Consider the following 17,688-nt stretch of genomic DNA (forward strand, 5'->3'; position numbering starts at 1 on the left):
CTGCGTACTTCATTCATGGAGTCAAGTCCAAATCCAAAAATACATTTCTATGGAAAAGATTCCTGAGGGGTAATTAAAGGTCTTGCCCAGTCCATCGACTCCAAGGACATGTAGGGTTAGCGCCTCCTCCAAGAAGGCGGTGAATGGCTCCTTTTGGTCCTGCCACTCACTACTTATAATGTATCTGTTAAAGTTGAGGATAGATGCATTTCAGAAGTACTTTAAACAAGAGTGTCTTACTTCTAGTATGATGTTTAAAAGTGTATCACTATAAGACCATCAGCTAAGCTAAGGTTTCTACTAACAAAAAATTAATAACTTTATGGATAGTTTTTGTTGTTTTTGAAAAAAAAAAACACAAAACCCTGAATCAAGTTGAAAGCTACACAGCACTTCTAATGCATTACTCTCTGTTTTATTTCACCTATTAAATTATTAGTTTAACTTATTTCATAGTAATTTTGATTTTTTTCAGATATGGAGATTAATACATAAAGTGCATTTTTTTTTAATTAAGCAAGAAAGGCTTTTTCTTTAAAAAATGTTAAATCCCTACCCTGAATCCTTGGGCTCTAACCCTATGTGCATACATTCTTGGACAATGTGTCAAGGTAAAAAATCTAAGGTTTATGCTTGTGCTCAGTGTCTTGACTTGAAATAGTCAGAATATTGACTTACTTAGAAATTGGAAGCTGGTTTAATACATTGTGCCAGCCGTCCTGAAAGCCATTTCAATAGACTCTGTACCCTGGCATTTGTTTTAGAAATAATTGCATGCAAATGTAGCTTAACATCTGTACTATGTCTCTTAATCCTAACCAGGCATTTTCCATTAGATGGAGTCTGAAAATCACATTAAGAAAAATATATCATCTGTGAAATTATATTCTGAATGCCCCAAATAGCAAGGAAAGGGGCAATATCCAGTAAATCTAGTACGAAGCATTCCTTTCTTTTTCTGAACCCCAAATTTTAAAAAGTTCATTTCATTTCCTTGAGTGCTGCATTTATAAAATTGAACTAAGATCTTATGTTTTCCCAAGTTTTCAGTGTAGTTAATCACAAAACTTTCTGGGAGATAAAAATATCCTGGTGTGTCACATCAAGTTATTTTTCTTAACTTTTGCTTGGTAATACAAAAGTTAATTTAGTTCTGTACCTTTATTGTGACACGATTCAGACACGTTACATTTTAGTACTCTTCTGGTCTTGCAGCCCAGTTTTCCAAATGAAATTTTGATACTGAACTGACTTTAAATATACTTGAATTTACCAGTAGACTTAAGGGATTGGGAAAAAATAATAAGGAATAAGACATATGTAAGGTCCTAGGAAAGCAGCTGACTGGAAGGAGGAGGAAGGAAAATTCCTGGAAACAAAAAGTGATTTCTTGCCACCGTAAAGATTTTAAAAGAATCACTTGTGCCAACATGTACTGGTCAGTTACTTTCAGGATCACAGTTATAGTATTCTAAATACTTCCGAAATGTTTTATGTATTTAACCCTTCAATGAATCCTCCAAGATAAAAGGCAGATGAAGTACACATTTAGTGATGAGAAATTTGATGCACGTGAAGGCCACTTTACGTGATGCTCTTGAAGATCTGGCCTCTGCTTCTCCCTTTTGTCCTCATGCCTGCCACCCTGTCTGTTTTCTGGCCTTGCTAGACCATCTGTCTCTGTTTCTCTGAATGCAGCAGGGGGTCATTTAGCTGCAAGCCTTCGTATAGGCTGCTCCTTTGATCTTGAAAGCTCCCTACCTCCACCCACCACATACCCATTTTGTATATCAACATCTACTCATCATCACCTAGGCTAAAATCCTTTTCTGTCCTTACTCTAGGCTTCCATGGCACCCTGCGCATCCATCTTTTATAGCATATAATATGTTACTAGTCACTAGTAGTTTGTCTTCCTGATTTGACTATAAATTCTTTGGGTTAGGCACTACCACTTGACTTTGTATCCACAGAAGTGAGAGGGACCCCCACCCAAAATTTGGTTCAGATGTCAAAGCTCATGACACTCCAAATACCAAGAGAACTTTGAGAGAAATTTTCTTCCTCACACAAGAAAGAGACTCCTGGGGAGAGCTGATTGGACACCAGCAGGTCCAGGAGGGAATGGGTTGGGTCTTTCTAGGGCCTCTGACGTGAGTTGGAGAAAAGATCCCTTGAGTGGGGATTTAAGTTTCCCTACAGTGGCAAAGGAGAGGTGCGTGCACAAGGTTTCTGCCCAGATATTGGACCAGAGGGGAAGGGGAGGTTGAGGATTAAAAAGAAGTCAGCAGCCAAGATAAAAAATAGAGTAGAACTCATTATGGTGACATAAAATATGTGATCAGTAAATCTGTGATGTCCTGTGCTGGCATACAGGACCGCTGCTCTGTACATTCTCACTTCATTGAGAAAGCTGTTTTCCCATGGTGTACTCTGACCCTGTATTATCTCACCTAACTCAAGGTAGCAAGACACATCTGCATTTTCTTTCAACTACAGAGTAAAAAAGAAGAGCATAAAACTGGGACTGTTATTCTTATGTTTGCATAGTGATTTCTGCTTAGCCTCAATACACTCCGGAAAAGGAAAAATCGTATTACATTCAGTATGTTCATTTTATCAATTCAGTAATTATTACATACTTAAATTTTTGTCTTCTGCCCTCCAGATGTTCATGAGAAATCCAACTCCCTATTTTTTTCAGAAGAGCTTAAAATATTTTCTTGAATAAAATAAGCAAGCAAGTCACAAGAAAAATCACAATAGTCTCTAATATTCTGTAGGAGTATCTCAAGCCAGAAGTGTCTGTTAACTGCTGCCTTCATTCCCTCTTAAAATATAATAAGTACATCACTTGTAAGAGCACTGTGGGCATCTTTTGTTTTTCAGTGACTTTAGACACATGAGAGATACTTGATTAACATCCCTGGAGATTCAAGTTGTCTACATAGTCAGGGAACAGTTGTAGGTCTTATCCTTCTCACAGACGGCAGCCAGGTCATCTGTCCCATCCTTGATCTCAGCCTCACCTGTGCAGACAGCCAGGTGCTTGGGTAAGAGGTGTCCATATCTTTCTATTCTTGACTCTTCTGCTGAGATTTCTAACAAGGCTGCCAATTAGTGCCAGTTATGATGGCAGTTTTCTGAGGTGAATGAGACAGGATTGACAAAAACAGAGCGAAAAAGCTGACTTCAACATTGTTATATTCTGTAATTTTTCTTAATTCTTCAGTACTTTTTCACTATGAAATGGGGATCAAATCTTATTTTGGAAATTTCAGTGTGTTGGATTGATTACTATTAAGTACTTTAAAATCACAAATCTTCCCAAGTGTCTGTGGTATCTAGATGGAGACAATGGCAACCTTCTGAAAAAAGTGTTGACTGACTAAATAGAATGAAAGAATGAAAACTTACCTATAATGCAAATATCCTGAACACAAAAGACAAGGTTTCTCAAAGTAGAATTACAGAAGCTCTAAATCACAATCACCAAGATGCTTTTTTAAATGCATATTCTTGTACCCTATCCCAGATCTTTTGCATCTGATTCTCTAGGAATGTAGCCTTGAACCTGCAGTTATAACAACTTATCCAGAGATTTTTTCACATGCTAAAGTTTGAGAACCTGTACAATTGTGCACAGAAGCCTTAAAAATAAATACAAAAATATGACCTTTTGGGGCGCCTGGGTGTCTCAGTGTGTTGAGCATCTGACTTTGGCTCAGGTCATGACCTCGCAGTTCGTGAGTTCAGGCCCTGCTTCGGGGTCTCTGCTGTCAGCACAGGGCCCACTTTGATCCTCTGTCCCCCTCTCTCTCTGCCCCTCCCCCTCTCTCAAAAATAAATAAACATTTAAAAAGAAAAGCATGACCTTTTGTAAATAATTTCAGCTCCTTGGACTTCATTTCCCTTCTCTGCAAAGTGATTCTTTGATGGCCACATCATGTGCTCCTCAACTTTATGTGGGTTTTGCAGTCTGTGCCACAGGGGGAAAAAAGGAAGGCAGGGCTAACCCAACCACTTTGAGCCACTGGACTTAGGAAATATACAAAATCTTTTCCAGGCATTAGTTCTGTTTTCTTCACCTTTTCTTCAGAGCTAGACAGCTTTGAATCTGTTTTTCAAACATGGGCTGGAGAAGGATGAAGCAATTTGAATTTGCTAAGCCAACACAGAACGTCCTGGCACAACCCTGGCCACACTGTCCCGGGGGAAGTTTCCATAAGATATAATGAATGGCCTCAAAACAGCCAACCAAACCAACAAACTAAACAGTTGGAGTAGAAGAAAGGCCAACCAACTGTTTAATTTTGTTCTTGTTTTATACCAGGTCAAGAGTGGTTATATTTCTTGACTAGCTAAACACTTTTTTAAAAACTTGTGTACCTTTAAAATGTGGACTACGGTTCCATTCAGATATCATTGTATTTCAGCTTTTTTTAAACATGTTAAAGAAAAGGGCACCTGGCTGGCTCAGTCAGTGGAGCATACAACTCTTGATCTTGGAGTTGTGAGTTCAAACCCTATGTTGGGTGTAGAGATTACTAAAAAATAAAATCTGGGGCACCTGGGTGGCTCAGTCGGTTGAGCGTCTGACTTCAGCTTAGGTCATGATCTCATGGTCCGTGAGTTTGAGCTCCGCATCGGGCTCTCTGCTGACAGCTCAGAGCCTGGAGCCTGCTCCGGATTCTGTGTCTCCCTCTCTCTCTGACCCTCTCCCGTTCATGCTCTGTCTCTCTCTGTCTCAAAAATAAATAAACAAAAACATTTTTTTAATAAAAAAAAATAAAATCTGAAGAAATGTTAAAGTTTGAGCACAGCTTCAGCCAACCTCAAGTAACAAACTTACTTAAAACATTTTTATTTGTTATAAACGATCAATATATAATTCTTGCCTATTTTTCTATGAAACGTATACCTTCATCAACTTTGCAAAAATTATATTCTTTCTTTTAGAAGTCACTTCACCTTGTTACTGAATGCAAACACAATCATATTAATTTTTGCTTTGCTGCATCAGGTTTCTAAAAAGATAAAAAATAATGTATTTTATTTTAATTTTATTGAAATATCATTGACATACAATAATATATTAATTCCAGGTATACAATGTAATGATTCAACATGTATATACATTATGAAATGATCCCCACAATAAGTCTAGTTAACATCTGTCACCAAAGTTATTGCAGTATTATTGACTCTATTTCCTATGCTGTACTTTACATACCCATGACTTACTTAGTTTATAATTGGAAGTTTGTACCTCTTAATCCCTTTCATCTATTTCACCCATCCTCCCACCCCTCTGGCAACCACCCATTTGTTCTCTGTATTTATGAGACTGTTTCTGTTTTGTTTTTTTTGGATTCACATGTAAGTGAACTTATGTGGTATTTATCTTTCTTTGTCTAACTTACTTCTCTTAGCAGAATACCCTGCAGGTCCATCCATGTTGTCGCAAATTGCAAGATTTCTTTCTTTTTTATGTTTGAGTAATACTGCATTGTATACATGGATGCCACATCTTCATTATTCATCATCTTTTGATGGGACTCAGGACGCTTCCATGTCTTAGCTATTGTGAATAATGTTACAATGAACATAGGGGTACATATATCTTTTCAAATTAGAGTTTTTGTTTTCTTCAGATTCAGAAGTGGAATTGCTGGGTGGTATGGTATTTGTAACTTTTTGAGGAACCATTGTACTGTTTTATTTTTTCTTTAATTTATTAATTTATTTTGAGAAAAAGAGCAGAGGGAAGGGCAGAGAAAGAAGGAGAGAATCACAAGCAGGATCCCCACTGTCAGTGCCAAGCCTGACAAGAGGGGGACACTTAACCAACTGATCCACCCAGGTGCCCCATTCCTCCCCACTGTCTTCTGTAGTGGCTGCACCAGTTTACATTCTCACCAATTGGGCCCAAAAGTTTCCTTTTTTTCCACATCCTCGTCAACACTTGTTATTTCTTGCCTTATTGATACCAGCCAATCTGACAACTGTGAAGTGATATCTCATTGAGGTTTTGATTTGCATTTTCCTGATGATGAGTGATATCAAGGATCTTTTCATGTGCCTGCTTGCCATCTGTACATCTTCTTTGGAAAAGTATCTGTTCAGGTCCTCTGATTTGGAGCATTTGTTTTGTTTGGCATTCGTTGTATGAGCTCTTTATATATTTTTTATATTAACCCCCTATCATTTGTAAATATCTTCTGTCATTCAGTAGGTTTCCCTTTAGGTTCATTGTTTCCTTTACTATACAAAAGCTTTAGTTTAATGTAGTCCCAATAATTTATCTTTGCTTTTGTTGCCTTTTTGCCTTTGCCTGAGGTGATAGATACCCCCTCCACTGCAAAAAAAAAAAAAAAAAGAAAGGATTGCTAAGGTTGATGTCCAGTAGTTTGCTGCTTAGGTTTTCTTTTAGGAGTTATATGGTTTCATATCTTATGTTTAGGTCTTCACTCCATTTTGAGTTTATTTTTGTTGTTAGTGTAAGAAAGGTCCAGTTTCGCTTTTTTTTTGTTGTTTTTTGTTTTTGCATGTAGCTGTCTAGTTTTCTCGACACCATTTGTTGAAGAGACTCTCTTTTCCCCATTGTATATTCTTGTCTCTTTTGTCATGGATTAATTGACCATATAAGTGTGGGTTTATTTCTGGCCTCTCTGTTCTGTTCTGTTGATCTATGTGGCTATTTTTGTGCCCGTGTCATTACTGTTTGGATTAATATAGCTTTGTAGAATGGCTTAAAATTTGGGATTGTGATACCTCCAGGTCTGTTCTTCTTTCTCAAGATTGTTTTGCCTCTTCAGGATCTTTTATGGTTCCATATACATTTAAGGATTATTTGTTTTAGTTCTGTGAAAAATGTTCTTGGTATTTTGATAGGGATTGCATTCACTCTGTAGACTACTTTGGGTAATATCATTTTAACAATATTAGTTTTTCCAATCCATGAGCATGGTATATCTTTCCATTTATCTGTGTCATGCTTAATTTCTTTTATCACTGTCATGTAGTTTTCAGAGTACAGATATTTTACCTCCGTGGTTAAAAGATTTTTTATTCATGTGAAAGAGGCTTTGATTTGTATCACGAAGTCTAATGAGAGACTGAAAGCTATTTGTATGCAGATATGATGGCTTGGGAATTTGTGTATACTTTACAGCATGTAGTAGTGCATACATAGTAGGACTTTAATAATATTTTTATTTGAAAAAAATTGAATGTTCTGAAGCAGTAATGACAGCAAATAAATATTAAGTACATTGTTGAACATATGGGTTCCAGCACTGTTCTAGATACAAATCAGTGTATTTAATCTTATGATGATGTCACTTATTAAACTTCCTAGAGAGAGGGGCCAAGAGAGGCTAAATAACTTGCTCAAGTTCACACCACTAGTAAGTGTTGAGTCAGGATCTGAACCCTGTCATACTGTCTCCAGAGCTAGTATTTTTGTTTTCAACACTGAATGGCTTACTTTTTATTGTTTTAGCAGAAAATTACAATGATCCATATTTAACAGAAGAATAGATTCCTTCTGAAGTTAATGTCGAAAGCTCATTCCAGTACACTGTCCTGGCCTTTTCACTGTTAAAAGGTTCTTTTGTGCTTATTTGAAACAGATGCAAACATTTAAAATATCCATTCACATTGTATTTCCCTGCGATTTGCTGGAATATGTCAGGTTGCCTGTAGGAGACCCATTTCTAAATGACTGTCTGATTTCATTCGCCTTGCTACTTCTTTACAGACCCGCAACTTCATGAATCTAGTAAAGCATGGTTGATTAGAGACTTATTAGCCTCTTTTGCCAATATTCTATCACTTTCTGTTGTAGAAAGCTCTAGGACAGGCAGGAGAAGAAGCTGGGTGGGTTTTTCAAAGCACAGTTTTTTCAACCAAGCCTTTTGGCAAGACAGGGTGACGGGCTAATGGTAGTGCAAAATTTATTCCCACATACTTTTAACTCCAGGAGTTATTAGTTTGGAGTTAAAAGCTTTTGCTTTCAAATGATTTGCTTTCTCCTATTATTGTTCTTCAGTAAACTTTAAGTTGGCTTTCTATTTTCACAAATTTTGCTTTTTAACTCTTTCTTTCTTGCTCAACTCTTTCTTTCTTTTTATTTTAATTTTTTCAAAGTTTATTTATTTATTTTGAGAGCTAGAGAGCAGGGGAGGGACAGAGAGAGAGAGAAGAAGAGATGGAGAGAATCCCAAGCAGGCTCTGCACTGTCACTGTGAAGTCTGACTCGGGGCTCAAACTCAGGAGCCCAAATCAAGAGCCGGTTGCTTAACCAACTGAGCCACCCAGGCACCCTGCTTGCTCAACTCTTTCTATTGTTTAAAATGCATATACTTTAAAATTTTGCATGCTAAGTGGCAGGGGCAAAAAAAATGTCACTGTGAGTCGTTAGTGTGGGGCAGTCCCTATCTCTTGTCCCTAAGGATCAATGAATGACACTGTCATTTTAGTGTACTTTATTTCTATCTGTGTTAACAAGAATGATTTGGCATTATCCATCTGTGAGTGTTTTGGTGAGTTAAAGTTTCTGGTTAATAAAAATATGACATTATGGATTTTACAGAAAAAAAATAATGAAAATATACTTTGTACAGTGAGAACATATATTTTAGTGATCTGAAGGTCTCTCAGAAGTATGCTGTGTATCAAAGTTTATCTCATTGTTTATCATTTAAAACCACATTTGGGAAATGTTTGAGAAGCAACTCAAGAAAATACATTTGGATTATACTTGGGTTTATTGAAATTATATTTCTGAGTCATTTGAGCTAAGAATGGAGAATATTCTCTCTCACCGTGAAGCTCCAGACTACTTTCATCCCAAACCTCTCATCTGTAGAGAGGAGTAGTGAAAATCTCCTCATAATAAAATCCTTCTGATATTTGCACACCTGTATTCCTTAAATGGTACCTACACCATTTTATTCCGTAGCATCTTTTGTGTATTCCTTTTATCACTGTACTTGTACATTATCTGGAAATTTCTCATTTCTATATTTCTCGAGTGTTGAGGCTTACTATGTAAGCTTCTATGTATCCTTCCTTCTGACCCTGTGACTGGGATGGCAGATCTTCAGGACTCCAGTGTGTTTTGTGGTATGTTGAAGACACAAATTACAATATTTGATTTGGGTGCTCGTTTAAGGTGATATTGCTTATTTATGGAGTTTAGTTTTCAGTATAAATGTAAATAGTGTCATGGCACCTTCGGAGTTCTGGCGATGCTCACTTATTTTTGCTTTTATGTTGAGGAGTGTTCATCTGAGGGTTTTTTGTTAGTATGGTTCATTGCTACAGTATGGGGTCGCATTTCATTTTTTTTTTAGGATGCTTATGACCTTGTTAAATAGCAGTCCAAAAATCATGTGGCTTGTTTTGATTTTAACCAAAGTTACAGCTGCCTAGCTGTAAAGCAGTCAGTTTCTCTTATTATGACTAGTTCTTCAACTTGTACTGTTTTAAATTGCCTGCAATTAGCATATTTCAACCTTATTTTTAGGTTTAAATTGCAGTGTGAGAGTGTACTCTCCTCTTAGCTAATTAGTGCTATCAAGGAACAGTAGGTTACCTCATTAGTACCATGTGCATTTAATTAAAGAAGAGAAAATTGGAGTTAACCTCATAGTTAATATTTTCACAGAGTGCTACAATGCCAACACCTTCAATTGGAGTCACACCCCTGTGTATCTAATTATGCACTGGTGCCAAATAAGGTTAGCAAGGGTACTACAAGGCTGTTGACAAAATAATTTAGATGAAAACGTGTTTGTTGGATTCTGACAGTAAAATATAACTTGAACATTTTTTTTTTCTGTAGTCCTCATCTGCCAGCATCAGGTTAACATACTTCTTCATAGGAAATGAAAGGAAAGGTATATTTTGGAAGCCATTTTTCCTGTTTGAATTAATGCTGCTCTTATCTTGCAGAAAATGGCACGTAGTCATGTAAAGCATATACAATCCGTTTCTTAAACAGAGACCCTGAACTTCAGAGATGTATTTGAAAAGAATTATTTATAAGATGTAATATTTACATGCATCAAACCACTACAAATACTCCCTGACACCCCTACCACAGCCCTCCTTGCTTTTCTTCTTTTCTGATATAATTTCCCTTGTGGATCTTATGAATGGGGATCATCCTTTCATATCATACATGAAGTCTAAGGATGTGTTGTCACATGGTCTGTTCAAATGCAGTGTAATCCTTTTGCCCTTCAGACAAAATCTTTGAAATGTCTCATGCTACTTAAGTAAAAAATGACATTCCATGTCATTTATCAATAAATAATCACTTTGCTTTTACAGATAGAAATGCAAACTATACATTTGAGTGTATAGAGTAGTTCTCAGTGCAAGTGGTACAATTCAACAGGTTTTCACAGAGATTCTAGAGTTTGGCTCCGTGGTCTCAAATATATATTTAATGGCAACATTTGTCTTAATAGTAATGCATGGCCAAGGCAGTTTAGTTAAAGAGATTCCTGTGATTATCCTCACATTTCATGACAAAACAGGATTCATGTTCATCTGTATTGTTATAATGGAGTACAAGTCAACAGTTAGCTTTTTCAAAAAACACATAATTAAAGTTTTAAGGATAAATACCACCCCATACTCTAAAATCACAACATCATTTAAATTTATAGGAGTATTATTAACATTGGCCATAATTTTAGCTTAGAAATGGGAAGTGAGGTTGCTAAGTCAAGATCATGGCAGATGAATTACTTTTGGTTAGTGGTTAATTCATTATGTTCAAATATTCAACTCTGTATCTGCCAAATTATTTTTATTTTTTAAATCTATACCATTTTTAACTGTGACACAAAGATGGAATAGTCTCATCTATGTTCACCTACCAAGATAATAATCCAAAAATATTTTTTAATGCTGTTGTACATTATTAGTTTGAGCGTTAAGATTGGAGGGAAAAAAAGCCAACTCCTGATTCTCTTTGTTTAATCTAGGAATTGCTTCCAGAAACAAAATTATGTGTCTGTGGCCACTCTTCTGGTGATGGGCATCCTCACAACACATTTGCAGTAAGTTACACTGGGCATATAGAAATTCGGCTACTAAGCACAAAGCCAGAGACCCAATCCCACTAAATAGATTATCTGTGATTTTCTATTAGCCACTCCCTTTCATTGATGCAGATAATCAAGAGATGATTAATGTTAAGATACTGATGTAATTAGTTGGTTTTCTGTTACTTCTTGTATTCTCTCTTCAATTATATTTCATCATGTATACACTTCACTGTTTCTATGAGTTGATGGCATTAAAATTTACCTGAAATATATAAAGGCATATGGTTGATTCACCACTACACCTTTCTTGAACTTTTAGGAATCATTTGATGAGATAGTGCTGATATGCAAAAATTAAGTAGAGATTATGGATAGATACAATACATATTTACATATTTTAGGGAAAAGTTGCCATTCCATGTCTGCAAGTTACCATATAAATATGCCAAGACCTTTTTTTTTTCATATTCTGTCACTAGAGTATAATTTGTTTCCTTAGACTATAATATTCAATAAAAAATGCTTTCATGACCCAATTCACATACCAGTTAGCCTTGGAAAAGAATAACAATCCTGACGCGGCCATTCAAGAATTTTTAAATAGAGTGACTTCATGTTTTTAGATAGCATGGATACTACCTATATTCTTAAGGGATCTCTAAATATGTAAGTCATATATTTTCATATGTAGAATTTTTGCTTGTTCCCTTAAGAATTGAGGTACTTTCTTAGTTTCCATGGACTAGACTATTCCTAAATTGGCTCACCCAGAATTTATTTTTTAAGACTGTATACTTAGTATTTCCTATTTATAATTGATAGAACACATTACAATTAAGACTTTTATAAGCACATAGTGTATTCCTGAATAAAGAAGAAATTTCTAATTTTATACCTTGGCTTTTTTAAAAAAAGAATATTTTTCTTAGCAAAAACAGTGTTAATTAATATGGAATGCTATCCTTTGTGGAAAATATTTAAACATAAGACATTTTTCAAATGTTCAATGCAAAACAGAAATAGAAGTGGAAACAACAACAGCATGCTATCTTATGGAAATAGTGAATGCAGAGGATTGGTAATGAATTTTGTACATTAAAACAAGTTGTGTAATGATCTGAAATTATCTAGTTTGAGTTCCATTCATTTTAATCCTAAAGTGTTTGCCCCTCCTGAACTTTCTTGGCAACAATAATGAAAGAAAATACCAGAAATTAAAAAGTTGTGATAAGTTTTGCCGAAATGTGGAAGGCTAATCTTATTTTCTAGGTATTCTCTGTTATTTTGTAGGAAGATAAATTTAAGATAAACTTCAAAAATAATTGTGTACTTTAACTTATTAATAAAGATTCATCCAAAAATATACTTGAAGAAAATAGTGCATTAAAAATGGAAAAGGCAGTATTTCTAATTAGTAACACTTTTCCCTAAAATAATCCCAATGGAAAAAATGTTTTCATTAGACTGAAGAGTGAGCTGACTGAACTACTAATAGTGTTTGTTCTTTATCCAAAACTACTTCTACCGTTTAAAAAAAAATCATTCTCTATTCGGATGTAAACATAAATTTATAGCATCGGATCTTCATATTTTCACTGACATATTTTCAGAATGAAAACAGACCACAGAGAAATTAAATAACTCACCAGAGGCCATTTAACTCCTCTATGGAAAGGCACATAGGCTGAAATTATTTATTTGTTTGTTTGTTTGTTTGTTTGTTTGTTTTAATGTTTATTTTTGAAAGAGAAATAGAGTGTGAGCAGGGAGGGGCAGAGAGAGAGGGAGACACACAATCTAAAGCATGCCCCAGGCTCTGAGCTGTCCGCACAGAGCCCAACATGGGGCTCAAACCCATGGACTGCCAGATCATGACCTGAGCATAGTCAGATGCTTAACCTGCTGAGGCACCCAAGCGCCCCAGCAAGGCTGAATTTGTACCCCAAGTCTGTGATCATCAGGGTATCAGTCTTTCCAAGGATATACCAGATTGTTCATGGTTGCCTTGAGTGCTCTGCTGAATAGGAATCTGAGGTTGTTCCATGTGTCTGAGACTGTGGTTACTATCTAAAACAGAAAGAGAACTAGGATGAAGTAGTGAGGTCTGCTGTGGCTGATGGGGAGAAGGAGTATGGAAGTTCATGAACCAGGTATTTGCCATCCCTACAGTGCACCAAACTTAATACTTCAAATTAGTCACTGAGTGACTCTGCAAATGATGCTTCCCCACACAAAGAAAACACTAAGTATTCAGTAGGTGCTTATTGTACATTAGATACAAACTTTCGGCAAGCTAAAACAGCTACGTAATGGAATTTAAAATCAAGATTCAAACTAAGACAAATTATATCTGTTATTCATAGCTGACAATGTCTGTGTGATGGACATAGCTCTGTTTTAGTAAATTTCATAAGTACCAATATGCTGGAGTGAAACTCACTTAAGTTCTGGAGCACCATAACTAGTGGGCTAAGAGGAAGAAAGGTGTAGAAAATATAGATAGGGGTACCGAAAGCCAGCCACGTTCCTTTATAATCTATTTAACTGACATTTGTAATAAATTGTGAATCACTGTAATGATTCTAAAATTTTTAAGAGATCATACATCCCTTTGAGTGGACTAATTTAATATCATACATATTACTTGCACCCGTAATTGATCAACCTTCACAAATAATAAGCCAAAATTTTTTGGGCAAATGTTCCAAATTGGCAGATTATATTAATTTTTACTCCCCCCTCCCTTAACTTAAAAACTAAAAATCCTGTAAGCTTATTAACAAGCTAGAAGTAAAGTCCCATAAATTTCAGAGGAAAACATCCATTTGCAATTAAAGCCCAAATTACCTTGAAGAAATAAGTGATAATATATATTTGATATTAAACATATGTCAGAAGTTCTCTATCATACCATCCTCTTTCAGGCATATACTCTATCAAGTTACTAACAAAAGATGCAATAAAAATATATTTCAGAGAAGTATCTTCTGGTGTTTTGGTATGCAAGTAGCGGCCAGACGGTAGCTGTCATCTGAGTATTGTGTTTCTTTATTATCACATTTGTTGAATAGTAGTGGTACTTTTTTTTTTTAATTTTTTTAACTTTTTTTTTTATTTATTTTTGAGACAGAGAGAGACAGAGCATGAACAGGGGAGGGTCAGAGAGAGAGAGGGAGACACAGAATCTGAAACGGGCTCCAGGCTCTGAGCTGTCAGCACAGAGCCCGACACGGGGCTCGAACTCACGGACCGTGAGATCATGACCTGAGCCGAAGTCGGACGTTTAACCGACTGAGCCACCCAGGCGCCCCAGTAGTGGTACTTTTATGTATCCACTAATAGATTATATTTATTGTGCCTCTACTAATTTATTGCAGTACCGGGTAATAATTATGCTCACTTGCGTCATCTCTACCTGATAACTGTAATCTTAAATTCTATCTACCTGTTGTATTTCAAAGAAATGTTTGGTCTGCATAGGTTGTATGTTTACCATTCTAACAATATAAAATCCTTGTTATAACTTTGAATTTATTGGGGAAAGCATTAAGTTTTGGCTTTAAAGGACAGAAGTATGAGAGTAAAAGCACTTCATTATGAGAGATTACTTTTCAATACTTCCTTTTCACACTCTGTTTTTTGCCAGTGGTATATATTTAACTTTAATCTGGAAAAATCTTCACTTATTTTACCTTTCTTTCAAACTTTAATAATAAGATAGATGCCTTTTTTTCCCTCTTGATATATCAAACAGCTTGATATATCAAACAGCTTTACGAATGGCTGTCAAGATCCTGAATTTGCTTCCCCACCACACAATAGTAACCCAAGTTCACTCCCCAATAACTAGACCTTGTTGACACCTCATCTGTCTGAATGGCCTCATTAACACCTACCTGCAGGTAATTTTATTGTTAGTCTTGCCTACAGGTTTTTGCACCTAAGTGAACACTACTTTACATAGGATTCTCCTGTTAGCTTCATGTGCTAAGGCAATTAGGTTGAATGCTTAGAGTCTTTGTCTTTTGGGTCTTATTTTCAAAACATTTAGCATTGGGTCAAATGAGTATTTTGATGAACAAAACTTGTTGGACCTATAAAAGCCAAAACTGAAACTTGGCTGGCCTTGACCCAGTTGGTTTATAACCCATTCAAATTAAATTGAATTGACCACATTGAATCTCTCCCCTTACAGATCTTTATTCTGTAGCTATTGCCTCCTGCTTTCATTTTGATGAGAATCGTGGATTGGAGAAAATAAGGGAAAGAGGATAGTGAAGGTTTTTAAAAATCTCTTATTTTCTATCCATATTCATCTCTCTTTTTAGGCTTTCCATGAATTCTACCCTACAGCAAATCATGTATCGCATGGGCACTGGAATCAGCTTTCTAAATTGAATATTGGACATATTACTTACCTTTTGTAGCCTCATGCTCTTGATCTATAAAATTAGAATAATAGTATTATCTACCTTATAGGGTGGTAATGGGAATTAAATTTTATAACTGCAAAGTACTTAGCTTGATGACTAACACATAGAAAGTGTGCAACAGATATTTGAGTCAGTAGCTGTAGTAGGTAGCATCCGTATACTCTTGGTTGGACTAAAGGGGTGATTCTATTTTATGTAAACTTAGATACATATTTGGTATTAACATTAAATGAGAATCATTAGACATTATACCTTGAATAATGAATAAGACAGATGGAAATGTCCCTTAATGAGAGGAAAGTCTTTATATTTATTAATTTAAGTTAAACACTGACTTAGAAAAATCAGTGTTACCCAAATGTTTTATGATTTGCTACATGGAAGACAGCTAAGTGGAAGAGAAAGAATCCTTCCTCACCAGATCTAAATGATGTCCTTCTGGCAGCCAAGGAAAATTATTGCTAAAGAATGTTAGGAAATGTGACTGTCCCCTTAATTGTCTGTATCTAGCTAGAGCACATGAGATATGAAGTTGAGAGATATATGTCACAGTGCCAAAGGACCTCCAATATTTTCTTCCTTCTCTATTATACATTTATTAGCAGAAATTAACCAAGAGTTAAAGATGAATTATTGCTGATTGGTAGTATTGACAATTTTAACATGCTGGAGATAGTTAACCGGGGATAGTGTTGTGGTAACTTTTTTAGAGAATCCTTCCTACAAAACCTGTATCACAAGATTTAACTCTTCACTATTAGTGTAAAGTTGTGGTAGAATCTCAGTGACTCCCCTAATATCTTTCCATTGTTCATAAACTTGAATTTATTATGAAGCAGTACAAATTAGATTTGTTAATTAATTTTTTTTATTTACTATTACAATAGTGGTGGTACTGTACTAGGTCCTTTGTTATAAGCCTTAAGCTAATCAAATATTTGAAACACTTCTATAACTGATTTTGTTAATGCCATAAAGTTATAATATAGTGACCGTGTTTAAGGCTATGGTTAAAACCTTTCAGATTCTTCATCAGAAATAGAATAAAGATTTCTGTATTTAAAACCTTGGCTGACATTTGCATGCAACTTCTTGATTAATCTTTTTCTTTCCAAGTGTAAGTCAAAATATTAATAATTATCTTTACACACCTCACTCAGCTGGGATGTAGCTCCCTGAGCTCAGTTCATTCTAGACACCTCTCCTGAGTGATTGCCTCTCACCTTCTATTTTATTGCAATATTTGAGATTGCAATGAATTCTCTTGATGTTGGTTCCAATAAGGACCAGTAGCAGAGCTTTGTCAATGGAGACTCCTCTTTGAAATTTATAATGAATAATTTACTCCCCTCGATGATTCACCAAAGCATTAGTAAGGCAGAAATCAGGGGCTGATGAAAGGATTATTTATTTAGTTATCAGGTTTTGTTGTTGTTAATATATTTTTCATCAAATAAATCGATACACACACTAGAATATGTATGTGGCAATAATGTGAATTTACGGTGCCCATTGAGATAGACTGTATTTTTCTTTTCGCATTTTAGTTATTTGTAATGAGCTATTAGCGTAGTCTCTACAGATATGAAATATAATCTGCACTAACTTCTAACAGTTCGCTCTATAGTTTTTGCATATTTCTAAAGACTTATAAAATGTATATTCCATATTTGTTACTTGTATTTCTGTTCCTTGTATGTTTCCAATTCATCCTATTTTAGTATAATAATAAGCATAAAGCACAAAAAACCAACTCATCCTCATGTATAAATCTTTATGGCTCATACACACACACACACACACACGCGCGCGCACACAAAATCACATATTCATATATGTATCTAAATGATCCATTATGTAAAAGAATGTGTATGTGTTTTTGAGTTCTATATGCAACTCACTTCTTTTTCAAGTTAGATCTTTTACATTTGTAAATTTTATTAGTCAAATGAGATAGTTATGCATAGGATTAACAAGTTATAGAAATCGAATTTTTATCACTGACACCATTCATTCTGCATTATATTTACTTCAAAAATATTTCTATATAGCTGGAGTTTTCACATAATTTCAATATGTAGGATGTCATGTTAAGCAGCATATAGTTCCCATTGACATTAAGACTTAAACCTAAAACTGCACTCTGTACTTTAAATCTTTATGCAGGGGAGTTCAGGAAGCTTACATTA

At 35.4% G+C, this 17,688-nt stretch overlaps 1 protein-coding gene across 7 annotated transcripts in view; it reads left to right on the forward strand.

Moving 5' to 3' along the window:
• FOXP2 (forkhead box P2) overlaps window positions 1-17,688 on the forward strand; it is a 260,784-nt gene that overhangs the window by 128,950 nt on the left and 114,146 nt on the right. The window contains exon 3 of one of the 7 annotated variants that reach the window (XM_047095803.1): window positions 11,004-11,078. The exons of the other annotated variants lie outside the window; for them this stretch is intronic. Within the exon in view, the coding sequence (XP_046951759.1) occupies window positions 11,004-11,078 (75 nt within the window). The remainder of the gene's footprint in view (window positions 1-11,003; window positions 11,079-17,688) is intronic. 7 annotated transcript variants of the gene reach the window in all.

This window comes from Lynx rufus, unplaced genomic scaffold, assembly GCF_022079265.1.
Source record: "Lynx rufus isolate CCGP_SWC_20201006 ecotype Redwood Valley unplaced genomic scaffold, mLynRuf1.p SCAF_4, whole genome shotgun sequence".
NCBI classification, from domain to species: Eukaryota; Metazoa; Chordata; class Mammalia; order Carnivora; family Felidae; genus Lynx; species Lynx rufus.